Raw genomic sequence first — 19183 nt, 5'->3', positions numbered from 1 at the left:
CAGCACGGCCTCTCGTACCTTATTGCTTAAATATATTTAAGCAATAAGGTACGAGAGGCCGTGCTGTATCGTGAATAAATCACGGCTGAAGGGCAACCCCTTCAGCCGTGATTTATTCACGATACAGCACGGCCTCAAGTACCTTATTGCTTAAACTACACACTTTAAAAAAGTATTTTCTGCTCACCAAGGCGGCAGTTATTTGATTAAAAATACAGGAAAAAAAACAGTAATATTATGAAATATTATTGTAATTTAATAGTGGTTTTCTATTTTAATATACTTTAAAATAGACTTTAGTCCTGTGATGCAAAGCTGAATTTACATCAGCCATTTCTCCAGTCTTAAGTGTAGAAGAGACTGTAGATGATTCGCACTCTGAAAAACTAGACAAAGTCTTTAACAAAAAGAAACAATTATTTTAATAGAGCAAGAGCAGACGTTTCAGCCATCCAGCTATTCTCAATAATTGTTTCTTTTTGTTAAAGACTTTGTCTAGTTTTTCAGAGTGCGAACCATCTACAGTCTCTTCTATACTTTATTGTTTTTTACGCACCTGGACTTACAATTAGCCTTCATCTGAGCACAACAATATTTCCTTGCCTTCCCAGTCTTAAGTGTCACATGATCCTTCAGAAATCATTCTAATATGCCGATTTATTATCAGTGTTGGAAACAGTTGTGGTGCTTAATAATTTTTTGGAACCTGTGAAACTTTTTTCAGGATTGTTTGATGAAAAAAATGTTAAAAAGAACAGCAGTTATTCAAATAAAAATATTCTAACAATATAAGCCTTTACTATCACTTAAAAAAAAATTACTGACCTCAAACTTTAAACAGTATTTTATATTTAAGCAATAAGGTACGAGAGGCCGTGCTGTATCGTGAATAAATCACGGCTGAAGGGCGATTTATTCACGATACAGCACGGCCTCAAGTACCTTATTGCTTTTATAAAACGGTTACCACACAATAAAAATATTAATATCAAAAAATATATTAATTTATATATATATATATATATTAGGTTGTACGTTTTCATAAAGTAAAATCATTAACTGCCTTCCGCTGTAAAAAAGTAGTCCCTAACTGCTAAAGCTTTGTTTACGTTGCTAAGGGTGGTTGCTAAGGAGGTTCAATGATACACAAAACCGTTGAGTGAAGCGGTCATAGCAGTGCCGTATCATGAATACGACACAGCTGCTGACCAATCAGAAGTGAGGAATGGAACTAACCGTTTTATAATTGTACATAAAGTTTCTATTAAATTTGTATTGTTTTATTCATCAAAGAATCCTGAAAAATATATCACACATTCAAAAAAAAAAAACATTTTAAGGAGGATAATAAATCAATATTTTAGAATGATTATTTGAAGGATCATGTGACACTGAAGACTCGAGTAATGATGCTGAAAATTCAGCTTTGCATGAAAGGAATCAATTATATTTTAAAATATATAAAAATAGAAAACCATTATTTTAAATTGCAGTATTATTTCACAATATTAATTTTTTTCTGTATTTTTAATCAAATGAATGCAGCCTTGATGAGCAGAAAAGATGTATGTGTGTATATATAGATATTTTTTATTTTGGATGCGATTATTCACGATTAATCAATTTGACAGCCCTAATTTTCCTACATCAGAGAAATGTATTGTTTATTGCTTGAAATGCAGTAATGGTTGGATAATAATAATAATAATAATGAACAATAATAGTATTTTTGTCTTACCATCAGTGCAATTTAAACAATAAACAATTCAAGAAATAAACAATTTATTAACTTCTAAAGCAACTTTTTGTGATGTCTATTCAGTGATTTACTGGCCTGCCACAATATTGTTTGAATTATTTTAATTTGAGGACTTTCTCAGAAAAAAAGTCAGTTCAATTAAATAATCTGCACATCTTGTATCTACTAATTTCTATTGATTGATAGCACTAGTTAAAATACATATATTAAATAGAATGATTTGCGTAATTTCAGTGGCGTATCACCGTAAAGATCTGGGCCAGTGTTCAAAGTGTTATTGTTCATAACTGCAGTGTACGTCATGGTTAAGAATAATTATGTGTAATTTTGTAGATATCCTAAATGAGTTGCTGCAAAGGGAGAATCGGGTCCTGCACTTCTGGACCATGAGGAAGAGAAGACTGGACCAGTGTCAGCAGTATGTGGTGTTTGAACGCAGTGCCAAACAGGTTTGATGTCTCTTTCTTCCTCCATCTGTTCTTTTGATGTCTGATCAGTCCGATTATTCACTTTTTCTTGGCCCAAGACTGAGACTGAGACAGACTCATGACTCACTGCCCTCTAATTAAACAGCACAGAGACATTATAATTAAATCTTTCACCTTTTCATCCTCTGTTTGGATTGTGTATTGGATTGTGCATGTCTTTTCAGTCCAGTCATGAAAATGTTTAATCATTAAAATGTTTCTTTCTCTTTGTCCAGGCTCTGGAGTGGATCCATGACACTGGTGAGTTCTATCTGTCCACACACACCTCCACAGGCTCCAGCATCCACCACACACAGGAGCTTCTGAAGGAGCACGAAGACTTCCACATCACAGCCAAGGTACATCTGCACCACAGTGATGACAAACACCTGGGCTGCACCTTTTGACTCTGTAGTTACCTAAAGCTGTTTCTCTTCCTGTGTCCAGCAAACCAAAGAGCGAGTGAAGCTGCTGATACAGCTAGCGGATGGTTTCTGTGATAAGGGCCACGCCCACGCCGCTGAGATTAAGAAATGGGTCACAGCTGTGGACAAACGCTATCGAGACTTCTCCCTTCGCATGGACAAATATCGCACGTCTCTAGAGAAGGCCCTCGGCATATCATCAGACTCAAACAAAGCAGTATGTGTTTGTTTTTTCTCATATTATTGTGATATCTGATCATTCATAACAGTCTTGACATACCACGTTGGCATTTCTCATGGTTTTACATGGTTTAGAGACATAATCTGGACAAATCGTTTGTGTTTTTGCCAGCTAGCTGTTAGCAGATTGTGTAAAATAAAATGTTTTCAAAATGCATTAAACATCAATCATTTTAAATATATTTAAGCAATAAGGTACGAGAGGCCGTGCTGTATCGTGAATAAATCCCCATAAATGCAACCCCTTCAGCCGTGATTTATTCACAATACAGCACGGCCTCAAGTACCTTATTGCTTTTATAAAACGTTTTTTAAAAATAAGGTTTCTTAAAGGGATAGTTCACCCAAAAAATGAAAATTCTGTCAATAATTACTCGCCTTCTTGTTGCTCCAATCCTGTAAGACCTTCATTCATCTTCAGAACACAAATTAAGATGTTTTTGATAAAATCCCAAAGCTTTCTGACCCTCCATAGGCAGCAGCGCTACTGACAAATTCAAGGCCCAGAAAGGTAGTAGGGATATTTCATCAAAAATAATAATATAAGATGAACGAAGGTCTTACAGATTTAGAACAACTTGAGGATGAGAATTTAATGATAGAATTTTCAGTGTTGGGTGAACTATTTCTTTTAGGTCTATATTCTGGTTAAGTCTTAAAAGTATTGTTTTACAAGATTGATAACCATTAGAATATTCTTGTATGTAATCAGCATATTTAGAATACATTAAAACTTAGCTGTACACAATAAATTAATAAACCATTCTCATTCATGTCTATAACAATAACACAAAATAACGCAATAAATTACAGACTAATACAGTATTCAAATTTTTATATTTTCAGTAATTTTTGTTTAAGAATTAGTAATTAGTAAACAATCTAGTTTTAGTAATTTTAGTACTTCAGTTTTTTATTTAATTTAATCTAACTGACATATTTTATGGATGTAAACAGTGCAAATAGTCGTAAAAATATATATGCAGTCAAAAGACTGGGACTAAAACAAGTGTTTTTTTTGTTTTGTTTTTTCCAGAGTAAAGACCTGCAGCTGGACATCATCCCTGCCAGTGCTCCAGGGTCAGAGGTCAAACTCAGAGATGCTGCCCACGAGCTTAACGAAGAGAAGCGCAAGTCTGCCCGCAGGAAGGAGTATGTCTTATTTACTTTTACTCATTGACTTAAAGGTCACTGAAATATTCAAATGAAGACATTCAGATTGAAAAAACATCTAGTTTTTCTGATGTAATGATTTTTGTCTTTTCCATTTATATAGCTTCATCATGGCTGAGCTGATCCAGACAGAAAAAGCTTATGTACGAGACTTGAGAGAGTGCATGGATGTGAGTATTTAATTTAATTTAACTGTATTATTCATGCATATTTATTTGGATCTTTTGTCCTCAATTATAGAACTTCAAAGCAAATCATGATAAAAATCTTAGTTCAGACTATGATAATAAAGATAAATCTATCAATCTGAATCTTTTCTTCCCATCCAGACATATCTATGGGAGATGACCAGTGGTGTAGAGGAGATCCCACCAGGGATTGTTAATAAAGAGCATATCATTTTTGGTAACATGCAGGACCTCTACGAGTTCCATCACAAGTAAGTACACTTATAATGTTAATGCTTTAAGCCTTGTTTTTTTTTTTTTTTTAATGGGAACCTTGGGTTTTAAGACTTTTTATGGCTTAATATAACATAAATGAAGGAGAAAAAAAGGGGAAGATGCCTGTGGAACAAGTAAAACTTCCTAAAGACCCGCGTCTTTGTTCTCTCCACTTTAGCCCTGATGCCTTTGAGGCTTTTAGTAGACCACAGCTAATGAAATCTTGCAGGGACAAGAAACACGAGATGTCATCCTATCATGACACCGCAACCACTGAAGGAGTTTCTAAGAGCCGATTTCACTCGATATTTGGGGCGCTTAGATTCCTTATGAGGAAAAATCGATGGAAATGCATTTAGTTTAAGCCTAAACTTGTATCCATCACCACTTGTAAGCTATTTTAGTAGATGTGGCATCATATCAGTATTTTATTTTCCGATTAGTGTTGCTGTAAAAATTGAAAAAAGGTAGCTCCAGCAGCTCACCGAGTGCAACCATTTCACTTTGTCAAAAGTAATGGCGCCCCCATAGTCTAAAATATTAATAAAACAAAGTGGATTTTTTTTAAAATAACATAAGTACATATTTCAGTAAGAGACTGCATTTATGTTATATATAGTCATACAAGTCTTAATACCAGGGGTTCCTTTTAAGAATAAATCCACCCGTCCAACATCCAATTAATTAATTTCCTGTCCTCTGTAAGTTGCTCATATATATTGCATTTTTTTTCTCATCTGTCAATAGTATATTCCTCAAAGAGCTGGAGAAGTACGAGCAGCTTCCTGAAGATGTGGGCCACTGTTTTGTGACTTGGGTGAGTAGAGTTAATTGTGTTTAAATACTACTAATAATACTGTTTCTTTCATATTAATGTCATTAAAATGCCTCTTTCATCTTTCTGCAGGCCGATAAGTTCCAAATGTACGTGAACTACTGCAAAAACAAACCAGACTCCACTCAACTTATTCTTGAGCATGCTGGAGGATATTTTGACGTGAGTTGAATGTTTCTGTTATGAATAATGTATTTTGTTCATTTTGTACATACATCATGTCTTCCTGTCTGTAGCCAATTTAAATCCCAATTGTGTACTGATGTTCCTATAACAGGAAATCCAACAGAGGCATCGCCTGGCCAACTCCATCTCATCATACCTCATCAAACCTGTTCAGAGAATAACCAAGTACCAGCTGCTCCTCAAGGTAAAAACGTCTTGGATTCATCCTGAGACTTACGGAACGGCTTGATTGAAACCTCAGTGGTAATTTGGATTTCATTTGTAGGAGCTCCTGACGTGTTGCGAGGAAGGCAAAGGTGAAATCAAAGATGGCCTGGAGGTTATGCTCAGTGTTCCCAAGAGAGCCAATGACGCCATGCACTTGAGCATGCTAGAAGGTGAGTGCACACACCTGACACACAAATGGCGCTTTTCCACTACACAGTACCAGCTCGCCTCGGCTCGGCTCGACTCGACTCGGCTCTGTTTGGTTTTCCACTGTGTAAAAGTTGTACCTGTACCGGCTTCCAGGTACTTTTTTTCGTACCACCTCCGGCGAGGTTCCAAGCGAGCTGAGGCGAGCTAAGGCGATACTAAAATGTGACGTGAAAACACAGCAGACTGCTGATTGGTCAGAGAGAATCGTCACTATTCACTGCGTCATCATTGCACGCGCCAGCAATAGTATCCAGAATAACCCCGCCATTTTTAAAAAGTTTGGCCAGAGATTGCGTGACATATCCAATCCATTACATATTATGGCAACTCGGAAGAATACGCCGTGGTCAAACGAGGAGGTGCAGACAGCGGGTGTGTGTCGCGTAGAAGATTACGTCACGGCAGTTTCTTGCAGCGTCGCTATGACAACCAGGTACTATTGTGGAGGTACAGGTACAACTTTTACACAGTGGAAAACCAAACAGAGCCGAGTCGAGCTGAGTCGAGTCAAGCCGAGGCGAGCTGGTACTGTGTAGTGGAAAAGCGCCAAAAGACACATATATGGTGGATGAAACGGTCTCGAATGGCTGTGAATGTTTTTAGGGTTTGACGAGAACATCGAGTCCCAAGGAGAACTGATCCTGCAGGAGGCGTTCCAGGTGTGGGATCCCAAGACCCTGATCCGTAAAGGACGAGAACGTCATCTGTTTCTCTTCGAAATGTCACTGATTTTCAGCAAAGAGGTTAAAGACTCTAACGGCAGGAGCAAGTATATCTACAAGAGCAAGCTTTTTGTAAGTTTCACAGCAAGGTTAAAACACTGAATCCTATTTTTAAGCAGAGGATCTCATTGTTTTAAATGCTTCGCTCTGACTGCAGACCTCTGAACTGGGTGTTACTGAGCATGTGGAAGGAGATCCGTGTAAATTTGCCCTCTGGGTTGGACGGACCCCAACTTCAGACAACAAGATTGTCCTCAAGGTAACTCTCTCTTGCTCTGTTGAAATGCATGGCACTGTTTTGCTCTAGCTTTCTACGTCGCATCTCTGTGTAGCTTGTCTCTTTTGCACTTTAACAAGTAAAAGGTTGAATATTTGTAAAATCCACATACTCGGTGTGAAGACTTTTCATGAGTGAGGGACGAAATGTCAATTATTTCTGTGGTAATTGACTGCATGCCTCAGGTGCTGTTGATTACTAAAAAATATAACACCTCTTTAGATACTAAAGAGACTGTTAATAAAAACCAAAATTAATTTGTATCAAACTGTGACACTGATTATAGAGGAAGACCTGAGTACTCGCATCTATGGTTCTGACTGCATGTTAATAAAGTGCAAGGAAACAAAAACAAGAATAGTTTTTACTGGTCGTGGCTTATGTGCATTGCAAGTGGCTTTTGTCTCACAGTAACTGTTAATTGACTGCATGCTGCTTTAAAACTGTAAGGATACTCCTTTTAAAACTTACTTCAGTAAAATGTGTCAGAATTGCCGTTATTTACTGTTTATATGTGGTTTCTTGTACGTCATATGAGCCGAAGACAAAACTTCTCTGCTTAAATGTCATGTATTTCATGTCAAAAATACACACATGCACACACACACAACCGCATATATAGGTTTATATATCAAAAATGTTAACAAAAGAAAAATAAAATGTATATGGATGCGTATAAAGATGTAAAGTGTAGTTTTGTTTAAAAAAAAAAAATGGCAGTGACTAATGTATAAACCCTTTATCACAACACTTTGGCTCTAAATTATTACAAAATTTGTTTATTAATGTTGTCCCCATGTCTTACCGGCCACTGTCTCATGTAGTATGATATATGGCATTTTTTAAAGCAGTAAAATCTTGTATATTTCTATATTTCGAATAAAGCTAAGTCAGGGATGCAAACATGGATCCATGGTGAGTACGGCCACGCAGATAACTCACCCTTAGTTCACCATAAAACAGAAAATAAATGTGTATTCTTACTCAACATTGTGTGTATCTTTGTGTTTTCTTTTTTCCACACACATAAACACAGGCATCCAGTATTGAGAACAAACAGGACTGGATAAAGCATATCCGTGAAGTGATTCAGGAGCGCACTGTGCATCTAAAGGGGGCGCTGAAGGAGCCCATCCACATCCCTAAACCCTCCACAGCCAAACATAAGGGTCGCAGATACACCCCCAGGCCAGTGAAACATCTCTTTTATCACTTTAATATTTTATTCTTATTTCTTCAGCTTAATTTTACTGTTGCTGGATTTGTTAGTATGTGGAACCATACTTGGACTAGGAGTTAATTTCCTGTGTGTTTATGTGTGCAGGGATGGAGAGGATCTGGACAGTCAGGGTGACGGCAGCAGTCAGCCAGACACCATCTCACTGGCCTCCAGGACCTCACAGAACACACTGGACAGCGACAAGGTGAGGATACACCTCCTGTCATTGAGAATGACACTTAAACCCTTCAGAGCTTATAATGTTGATCTCACTGAAATTACTGATGAAAATGTTTGCAGCGTTATTTTAAGTATTATACTGTTTATACTGTTATAGTATTTATATTATTATTTTGAAATAATTAAAATTAATTAATTTTAGTTTAGTTTTTATTTTAATTGTATGTGCTTGTCAATGTATTAGTTTTTACTTAATATTTATATTTTTATTCGCAGTTTTAGTAATTTTAGTATTTCAACCGATGATAGATTTCAACCAACGATAGATTTTTAATTAACAAATTAAAAAACGTAATAAATAAATAACTTAAGTTTGCAAGTTTAAGTTTTTCATCTAATATGTACACTACCAGTCAAAACTTTTTGAACAGAATGATTTTTAATGTTTTTTAAAGAAGTCTGCATTTATTTGGCCAAAGTACCTCAAAAACAATACAATTTTGAAATATTTTTACTATTTAAAATAACTGTTTTCTATTTGAATTTATTTTAAAATGTAATTTATTCCTATGATTTCAAAGCTGACTTTTTTTACATCCTTACTCCAGTCACATGATCATTCAGAAATCATTCTAATATTTTGATTTGCTCCTCAAAAACATTTATTATTATTATTATTATTATTATTATTATTATTATGTTGAAAACAGCTAAGTATTATTTTTTTTAGGTTCTTTGATAAATAGAAAGTTCAGAAGAACAGCATTTATCTGAAATAGAAATCTTTTGTAACAATTTAAATGTCTTTATCATCACTTTTGATCAATTTAAAACATCCTTACTAAATAAAAGTATTCATGTCCTGTTTTAAATATAAAAAAAATAATATGATTCTTGAACATTGAACAGCATATCAGCATATTAGAATGATTTCTGAAGGATCATGTGACACTGAAGACTGGAGTAAATTTACATTTGATCACATGAATAAATTACATTTTAAAATATATTAAAATAGAAAGCAGTTTTTTTAAATTGTAAATTTTTTTTACAATTATACTGCTTTTGCTGTATTTTGGATCAAATAAATGTAGGTTAGGTAAGCAGAAGAGACTTTTTTTAAACCATTAAAATTAAATTGATTAAAAATCTGTTCAAAAACATTTGACTAATGTATATATGTTTATATTTTGTTTCAGCTTTATTTTAGTTAGAAAATAGCTGTACCGCATATTATCAAAATTAAATGTAATATTACAGCTTGCATGTTTAAATAATACACAAAGCACAGAATGTAACTTTATGCTGTTGTAATAATACACTATAAATATTGTACCAGTAATACATATTAACAAATATGAATTCACAACCCAGTAACAACACAACAAAAACTAATTGCTTCCTTAATCTTAGATGCTATTACTTCTGGGCAGGTTTATACATTTAAATAAATGTTTATACATTTTTCAAAATGGTTTGATCTGGAGCATTTTGACACATTTTTAAATCAATTTTCATATTACTTAATTTTTCACTGATCTTGTATGCATTTCAAGCATAGTAAAATCAACAAAAATTAATTGACATTAAATGACAAAATATTGACATAATTGAAAGGGCAATTTTGTGTAAATCAATCACAATGATTAAAAGCATGTCTCTTTTTTTTTTTTCTTTAGTTGTCAGGTGGTTGTGAGCTCACAGTAGTCATCCATGACTTCATGGCTGGTAACAGTAATGAACTGACGGTGCGAAGGGGACAGACGGTAGAAGTACTAGAGAGGCTCCACGATAAGCCAGACTGGTGCTTGGTGCGAACCACTGACCGTTCCCCTGCCCTAGAGGGCCTGGTGCCCTGTGCTATGCTCTGTATCGCCCATTCCCGCAGCAGCATGGAAATGGAGGGCATCTTTAACCACAAAGGTGGGCAAATGTCTAAAAACGCTTCCCAAAACTCATCCCAGCCCTGTGTCAGATAATAATCATAAGCTTCTCTCTCGGTTTGTCTGCTTCCAGATGCACTCTCTGTCTGCAGTAACGACGCCATCTTGCCAGGCTCCTCTGCCACACTGCAACCAGGTCATGTGATGGGCTCCCAGAGTTCCCCTGGGCCCAAACGCACTGGCAACACATTAAGAAAATGGCTGACCAGCCCTGTGAGGAGACTCAGCAGTGGTAAAGCCGATGGCCATGTGAAGAAGTTGGCTCACAAACATAAGAAGAGCCGTGACGTCAGAAAGAGTGCCGACGCTGGCTCGCAGAAAGACTCAGACGACAGTGCAGCAACACCACAGGATGAGACTCTAGAAGAGGTTTGTGCACTTTATTTTTGCTTTCCTGTTTCTTACGGGCTTCTGAATATATAGCCTAAATTGTTGTTTTGTCTCTGAACTTCCACAGAGGGTGCGTAATGAGGGTCTGAGCAGCGGGACTCTCTCCAAATCATCATCATCAGGTATGCAGAGCTGTGGAGAGGAAGAGGGAGAGGAAGGAGCTGATACTGTGCCACTTCCTCCACCCATGGCCATCCAGCAGCACAGCCTCCTTCAGCCGGACGCACAGGATGACAAGGTGAGCCGGCACATGACAGAGCAGAGGGGGGCGACTGAGGAGGGGGGTTGGTACGAGTGAGAGTCACTGGTTTGGTTTGGTTTGGTTTAGTTTAATTATTTTTTCTCGCTGCCAACCTTTATACCTCAATCCTGTCAGAGATCCTCAAATCCGTTCGAAGCTTCTGTGTGCCACTGTTTTAAAGGAATAGTTTACCCAAAAATGAAAATTCTATCATTAGTTACTCACCCTCATGTCGTTCCAAACCTGTTAGACTTTGGTTCATCTTTAAAACACAAGTTAAGATATTTTTGATGAAATCCAAGAGCTTTCTGACCCTGAATAGACAGCAATGAAACTACCATGTTCAAAGCGGAGAAAGGTAGCAAGGACATTGTTAAAATAGTCCTTGAAACATCAGTGGTTCAACCGCAATGTTTTGAAGCTACGAGAATACTTTTTGTGCGCAAAGAAAGCAAAAATAGCAACTTCATTCAACAATTTCGTCTTTGACGTGCGTTTACAAGAGTACCACGAGCATTCGTGTGGTGCTGCTGACACAGCTGGCGTTCTGACGTAAACATGAGAATTTTGACAAAGAAGTTAACTTTCAAGTTTTTGCCTAGCTTTACTTATTTGAACTAGGATATACAGAAGATAAACTTAAGAGAGATGGACTCTCTACTTCAGATCGCATGCTTCGTGATACTCTCATGAATGGACGTCAAAGACTAAATTGTTGAATAAAGATGTTATTTTTGTGTTCTTTGCACACAAAAAGTGTTCTCGTAGCTTTGTAAAATTAGGGTTGAACCACTGATGTCACATGGACTATTTTAATTATATTTTAATGTCCTTTCTGGGCCTTGAACATGGTAGTTGCGTTGCTGTCTATGCAGGGTCAAAAAAGCTCTCAGATTTCATCAAAAATATCTTTATCTGTGTTCCAAAGATGTCTTAAGTGTTTGGAACGACATGAGGGTGAGTAAAGAATCTTCAGAATCTTCATTTTTGGGTGAACTATCTCTTTAAATAATATCTCCCCCAGGGATATGCAAAAAAACTTTCACTTTCAGTTTTCCAGTTCTAGCTTAGTTCAAATTCATGTGACTGCAATGCAAGCATTGTAAACTGTTTTTTCTGATCATTTTAAAACCGAAATGGGAATCTTGTCATATTGACCCCCATCACACCTGGCATTAACATGCATCTTCTAAAGCTGGATAATTAGGTTGAAATTTCTTTGCAGTTAATCAGCAATTTCAGATTATTTATTGAAAATTAAATGAATTGTGGTTCATTAAGGTCCACACTAAAAAATCTGAGGGGGTCATGAACTGAGAAATCCAAATTCCCTTGATCTTTTGACATTTTACTATAAAAACAACTATTCGCGAATGTAGTGTAATTAATGAGAGCGGCAAAAGCATGTGTACACAGAAACCTAACGATAAAGATGGTTCCAAAGACAAAACGGGACAGAAAACTTTTTGATGTAAAATCTTGATAACATTGTAACTGGACCTCAGAGAACAGTCCAAAATAATAAAACAAGTCAGTTCATGACCCCTTTAAATAAGAAGTTGAAAACAAGGAGATTACATCAGAAATGCTTGTAATGTCCTAAATTGGGGGAAGAAGGATCCTTCGGTTATTGTGTTGGGCAATGGGAGGCCTTTGAGTCAGAAAGGTTGAGAACCACTGGTTTACATACAGTCTAAATGCATGTTAATGCCAGCCTTAGACATAGAGAGATCAATTTTTCCTCAGGTAGAATGTGAATCTTCATCCTATAGTCTCTTGTGTAATGGCCACAATAGGATGAAATGCTCGAGTTATAGCTGGTCTCATCGCTGCTCAAGAACAGCTTGTGACACTAATTTGTTTTTCTCTTTTGTTTTGTTTGGGCTGTATTGTTTGCCATAGCATTACGTTGATTTGTGTCCTGTCTTTGTTTTATCTCAGTTCCCATACCTCTCCATCTGACTCCTCCCTTTCTGGCCTCCCTCCTTTCATATCATTTCTCATTGCTTTCTTTTCCCATAACCCCCGGCTTATCAAAAGACCTGAGACTCCCCTTTCTTTCTACTTTTATTTGCTGTCTTTTTTTGGTTCTTGTTGTTTTTGGTAGAGGTTTAGAAGCCGACCACATCCTAAGAATTCCACTTTGAAGTAGTGTTCTTTTTAGAAGCGGATTCCTCATTTTGGTTTGATTCCGTTATTTCACTTTCATCTAGACAAGACTCTTTCTGTTGTTTAAATCTTTCTGATTTAAACTTAGAACCACAAAATCTCATCCTTTTTCATTTTTTTCTCTCTTCTGATTTTTTATTTTACGATGTTGTTTTAAATACATATGATTTATTCCAACCTTCAATTGGTTGTCCTGCTAACGTGCTGGTTTTTGATCGGACTGGGTTCCTCAAACACGTTCAAATGCAGCTTCAGAGTATCGGGGCACATGCGGTGTTAGAAGTACATGTGCAGGTCTATGCGATTGTCAACATCAGGGAGCTGTGTTTCGGTAGAAAGAGAGTCATGTGCCTTACAATGACTCTGAATCTCAGAGACCACCCTCACTCTTTACCCCTCTAACCAACCCTCCAAACTCCGCCCATTCACACCCCTCCCCCCTTCCTTCTGTGCTTATCCCCTCATTATCCACTCTGCTGTCTGATTGGCCTGTAAAAGCTAAGCAGACCTGAGGCCACACCCAGACACAAATTGGAAAGTCTGGAAGGCACAGCAAGGGTGAGACTTTCTGCTGGATTTCCCTCTATTTCTATTTGATGAATGTTTTTAATTGCCAGTTTACGGACCTAAAGTAAAGAAACTCATCGTCAATCTCAAGTGTCAAGCATCAAGCTATTGTAAACCTAAAGTCTGTGATTGATGAATATCTGATGAATAACCATATGAATTGAAGACCCCATGAAATGCAGCAGGTTTCTTTCCTCTCCTGACATATTTTCTATTTTGGTCTGTTTGGTTGCAAAGACTAGGGATGCACCAAAATGAAAATTCTTGGCCGAAGCCGAAACCAAATAAAATGAAACACTGAGCCGAAGGCCGAATACCGAACACGGGTTTTTCACCGTTGCATAAATTAAATAGCCAAAATGTGCTTTTTACAGTTTTGTCTTGCTTTTCGAAAAACAAAGTTAATTACAAACCAAATTAAAAATATCTACTTAACACTGAACGTTTTTAACATTGTAGTAGATATTATAGCCTCCTCACAAAGCACAATTTAACTTAAAATTAATAAGTTAGCAAAATAATATTCTTTGACCCTTTTTAAGACTCCCTTCTTGAATCAGGCATGTTTTTTTAATGTACAAATAATTGCAGCCTTGCTGAACAGAAGAGACTTCTTTAAAAACATTAGAAAATATTAAAGGTCCCAATTTAAACACCATGTGTGAATGTAATAATACATGTATTAATAGAGCTGTTTTATTATTATTTTATTTTACAGAACAACAGTAAAATTACAATACTAACATTTATGAATGTCAAACTTTATTTTGGCGGAAATCCACAAGAAGACCTCAGTACTACTTTTTGTTACCAGCAGCAGATTTATGAATGATACTCATTACACAGGTTTTCCTCGCGCTTTGGACTTTGAACCCTGGCTAATGAGCTTGTGCAGCGCTATCAGAATACATACAGTTTGTGCGTGTATTATAAGGTATCTGTTTCTATATGTTCTTCTGTAGTTTATTGACTAATGGTTTAAGGTCATTTCGCGATTTCAGTCTTTATACAGTAACCAGCAACAACCACCCCTTCCTCTACTTATCAAAGAAATGCGATGCGGTACTAAACAGACTCTCGCTGTCGGTGCTTGTAATAATTTTTGTGTCTTTCTCTGACATTTTTAAATGCTTGCACACTTTCGAAAGGTTTGCTGCATTAGTGTGCGCCTCTATTTGATTGCGTTATGTCATTGTCCTGTATTATTTATTCTGTCTTTTCGCTTATTCTAAAAAAAAAAAAGAGCTTTTTTTTTTTTACAATTTTTGGCTGAATAATTTCGGTTGCCGAACATTCGGTGCATCCCTAGCAAAGTCTGTGAATTTTAAATCTGTATATCTGCTTAAGGGTATTTTTGTCAATGTTGATATATAAAAATCTAATTTTTGTCCATTATAAAGCCATTTTGATTTCATGGGGGCTTTCTTTATGAATAATTGGTGCAGCTTTGGTTTCAAAATGTCTCCTGCAAATGCAGATTTTGTAAGTTCACAATGGTGTGATGCCAGACACATCATTATAATACTATCGTTAGTAACAGATGCATTCAGCATAAGGCTGAGAAGCTATTGTAGCTACTGTAATCAACAAAAAATTGCATAAATGTCCTTGAGGGCAAAGACAATAAACTAGATCCTAAATCCATGCCTGAATGAATCTCAGTTACAGTTTAGCTCCACATGGTTCATATTTCCTCTGTGTCATTCAGTTTGGCTTTTTTTCCCTCTTTCACTGTCTTTATCTCTGCAGACTTCTTCCCGTCTCTCCGTCCGACCCTCCAGTTCTGAAACCCCTAGCGCTGCAGAGCTAGTTAGTGCCATTGAGGAGCTGGTTAAAAGCAAGATGGTAAGAATTGCAGATATGTATATATAATATAATAAAATATAACTTTCTTATTTTTAGTACTTGTTATTAACCGAGTAATATAAAAATTGTACAATTTTTATTTATGTCGATGTTGTAGTAGTGTAAATGTTGTGTTCAAAGCCGGTTTAATGCTGGCACTGTGTTTCTCTTATTTGCAAAAAATAATAATAATAATAATAACTGTGCTGTCATGATCCCTGGATTTAATTTGAGTAATTGATAAATAAAAAAATCCTCCATGTCGAGTAATCATCAGAATACCGGAAATGACACATTCAATGGATGAGAATCCATGAAACACATTATTGGGCTATTTTCCAAGGATGCATGATATATTAAACCTATTTAAAAATCATTATAAAGCATAATGCTATTGTGAATTCACAAACTATGATTCAGTTAAATAAATATATGCGTTGCAGGTTTAAGATATGCACTTTAATTATTTACATGCGTGTAGGTTACCTACATGCATTTCAGAGCGGCTCCCTTCACAGTAAATGCTGCTCCACACAAACAAGTTATTATTTACAAGTGTGAAGCATCTCTTCTCTCTTAAACTCCATCTCTGCATATTGTTGTGAGTTTTGGTTGATTATAAAGTTCATCTGGGAACCCAACGTGCCCCATTTCATCAGATTTGTAAGGTAAATCATTTTTAATTCTGTGCAAACACAGGAGAATACATCAGTATCTTTCTTAATATGCTAACTGTTCATCGCGATTTCAAAATAAAGGCTCAAACCCTCACTCTGAGTTTACACGATTTGATGTCCACATATTCGAGAAATGACAGTGGCTGTAGAATTTCTGTCTTAAAGAAATAGTATAAAACAAAATAAAGATTAAGTGGACATTTGAATTAAATGTTGTTTAGATATTAAACAAGGATTAGACCATGTGATTAATAGTAGAGTTGCTTATACTGTAACAGCCTGCGCTTTCAATGTTGCTTACCCATCATATTATTTGTCTGGACTCATTTTGACTCATTTTGTCTCATGTCCACACAGGCTCTGGAGGACAGGCCCAGCTCTTTGTCCGTGGAGCAAGGGGACAGCAGCAGCCCCTCTTTCAACCCATCTGATAACTCCCTTCTCTCCTCCTCCTCTCCAATTGATGAGATAGAGGAACGCAAAACCGGTTTCTTCAAAAGACGGCAGTATGTCATCATGCACATCTCTCTCTCTCTGTTATTGTCCTCATTCATTGTCAGTGTCTATAACACATGTCCCCTTTCTCCTTTTAGTTACGTCCTGCTGGAACTGATCGAGACCGAGAGGGACTATGTGAGAGATCTCAGTTTGGTCGTGGAGGTAAATGAACACTCTTCACCGGATACTGAGATACAGTGATCATGTGACTAGATCTGAACCGCATACATGTGTTGTGTGTCTGGTAGGGCTACATGACCAGGATGAGGGAAGATGGAGTTCCAGATGATATGAAAGGCAAAGACAAAATAGTTTTTGGAAACATTCAGCAGATATACGACTGGCACAAAGAGTAAGCATCTAGTCTATGACTATTTTAAATGATGGATATTGATGGAAAGAAGGTGCAATTTTATGACAGTTGATTTTATGGATTTTGAAGAGAGATGAAACTAACGATAATCCTTAATGTTTCAGTTTCTTCCTGGGAGAGCTTGAAAAGTGCCTTGAGGATCCTGACCGACTGGGCCCTCTCTTCGTCAAACATGTACAATTTTTAAGCTTTTTTCAGCCACCAATTAAACCTTTTTTTCTTTAAAATGTTATTGTAATGAACTCATAATGCCTTTCAGGAGCGGAGACTGCACATGTACATTGTTTACTGCCAGAACAAACCTAAATCTGAGCACATTGTCTCAGAGTATATCGACACCTATTTTGAGGTGCGTAACTGAAGACTTTTGTCCGATTTGAACAGAATTTTTGCCCATTATAACATAATGAAACATTTATAATGTGTTATTAAATAAATGCATTTATTATATATATAAGCGTTAAGGTCCATTTTTGGCCTCTTGCAGGATCTGAAGCAGCGTCTGGGTCACAGGCTTCAGATCACTGATCTGCTCATTAAACCTGTGCAGAGAATCATGAAGTACCAGCTGCTGCTTAAGGTTTGTCCATCTGGTCCACTGCATCTCATTGTTTTTGCCCTATTGACAGAGTTGTTAGTCTAATCATGATTCTGTTTTGCTGTATTTATTTTCAGGATTTCCTCAAATTTTCCAAAAAACTTGGAATTGAATCATTTGAATTGGAGGTTAGTTTTTTATTACCATATTCATCAATTCAAATGTTTGGGATCAATAGGGTGTTTTTAATGTTTTGGGCCTGTTGTAATGTAGCGTTCAACAAGTTTGCATTTATTTGATCAAAAATGCAGTAAAAACAATAATATTGTGAAATATTAATGCAATTTAAAAGATCTGTTTTCTATTTGAATATATTTTAAAATGTACTTTATTTCTGTTTTAACAAAACTGAATTTTCAGAATAATTACTCCAGTCTTCAGTGTCACATTATTCTAATATGCAGATTTGCAGCTCGAGAAACATTTCTTCTTTTTATTATTATTATTAATGTTAAAAACAGTTTAAGTAGTTTTGATAACTGCTTAGTAGAAATCTTTATATTTTGTAACATAATTAATATCTTTACTGTCACTTAAAAACAATTGTCAAATAAAAGTATAGATACCTTTCTTTAAAAACAAAAACAAAATGACCCCAATCCTGTGTGTATACAGTTTAATGTTTTTTTAAAGAAGTCTCTTATGCATTTTAGACTTCATTTATTTGATCAAACATACAGAAAAAAACAATAATATTTTAAAATGTTATTACAATATAAAATAATGGTTTCTTTTTTAATATACATTAAAATATTTTTTTTGTGACGCAAAGCTGAATTTTTATTAGCCATTACTCCGGTCTTCAGTGTCACATGATCCTTCAGAAATCATTCTGTTGATTTATAATTTTTAAATAGAATTATCTATGTTGGCAACAGTTGTTGGAACCTGTGGTACTTTTTTCAGGATTTGATGAATAAAATGTTGAACAGCATTTATTCAAAATATAGAACTTTTCTAACAGTGTAAGTCTTTGCTATCGTTATTTTACCTGGTAATAATATTTCAAAATACTAAATATTGTTCTGTATTTTGACCAAATAAATGCAGCTGTGATGAGCATAAGAAACCAGTTTATATATATGTTTGTGTATTTATATATTGATTGATTGTCATAAGTATTTATACTGATGAAGTTATTGATGTGTTGTAGAAATCGGTTGAGGTCATGTGCATTGTACCAAAAAGATGCAACGACATGATGAATGTTGGTCGACTCCAGGGATTTGATGTAAGATTGCTGTGACCCTTTTTTCTCAGTAGATTATTAGTCTTTTACATGTGAATTAATTAAATTGTTTTGTCTCTCTGTCCTTCACAGGGAAAGATCATTGCTCAGGGGCGTCTCCTCCTGCAGGACACCTTCATGGTGGCTGAACCCGATGGAAGCCTGCTGAACAGAATGAAAGAAAGAAGAGTCTTTCTCTTCGAGCAGATTGTCATCTTCAGTGAACCTTTAGATAAAAAGAGGGGCTTCTCAATGCCTGGTTACCTGTACAAATACAGCATCAAGGTAAAGGCATCCTCATTTGTCTGTTT

General features: G+C 36.1%; 1 protein-coding gene across 1 annotated transcript in view; it reads left to right on the top strand.

The window, feature by feature from the left end:
• Window positions 1-19183, top strand: part of trioa (trio Rho guanine nucleotide exchange factor a) — a 124435-nt gene that overhangs the window by 93883 nt on the left and 11369 nt on the right. The window contains exons 17-44 of the mRNA XM_073821442.1: window positions 2093-2208; window positions 2463-2585; window positions 2674-2868; window positions 3928-4043; window positions 4168-4234; window positions 4394-4503; window positions 5255-5324; window positions 5415-5504; window positions 5620-5712; window positions 5794-5905; window positions 6549-6739; window positions 6825-6926; window positions 7830-7859; window positions 7981-8132; window positions 8269-8368; window positions 10023-10266; window positions 10360-10655; window positions 10744-10914; window positions 15403-15498; window positions 16533-16681; window positions 16769-16835; window positions 16922-17025; window positions 17151-17220; window positions 17306-17395; window positions 17534-17626; window positions 17722-17772; window positions 18798-18875; window positions 18966-19157. Coding sequence (XP_073677543.1) covers window positions 2093-2208; window positions 2463-2585; window positions 2674-2868; window positions 3928-4043; window positions 4168-4234; window positions 4394-4503; window positions 5255-5324; window positions 5415-5504; window positions 5620-5712; window positions 5794-5905; window positions 6549-6739; window positions 6825-6926; window positions 7830-7859; window positions 7981-8132; window positions 8269-8368; window positions 10023-10266; window positions 10360-10655; window positions 10744-10914; window positions 15403-15498; window positions 16533-16681; window positions 16769-16835; window positions 16922-17025; window positions 17151-17220; window positions 17306-17395; window positions 17534-17626; window positions 17722-17772; window positions 18798-18875; window positions 18966-19157 — 3368 coding nt within the window. The remainder of the gene's footprint in view (window positions 1-2092; window positions 2209-2462; window positions 2586-2673; window positions 2869-3927; window positions 4044-4167; window positions 4235-4393; window positions 4504-5254; window positions 5325-5414; window positions 5505-5619; window positions 5713-5793; window positions 5906-6548; window positions 6740-6824; window positions 6927-7829; window positions 7860-7980; window positions 8133-8268; window positions 8369-10022; window positions 10267-10359; window positions 10656-10743; window positions 10915-15402; window positions 15499-16532; window positions 16682-16768; window positions 16836-16921; window positions 17026-17150; window positions 17221-17305; window positions 17396-17533; window positions 17627-17721; window positions 17773-18797; window positions 18876-18965; window positions 19158-19183) is intronic.

This window comes from Garra rufa, chromosome 17, assembly GCF_049309525.1.
Source record: "Garra rufa chromosome 17, GarRuf1.0, whole genome shotgun sequence".
NCBI classification, from domain to species: domain Eukaryota; kingdom Metazoa; phylum Chordata; class Actinopteri; order Cypriniformes; family Cyprinidae; genus Garra; species Garra rufa.
This window is presented reverse-complemented; position numbering and strand designations above follow the sequence as displayed.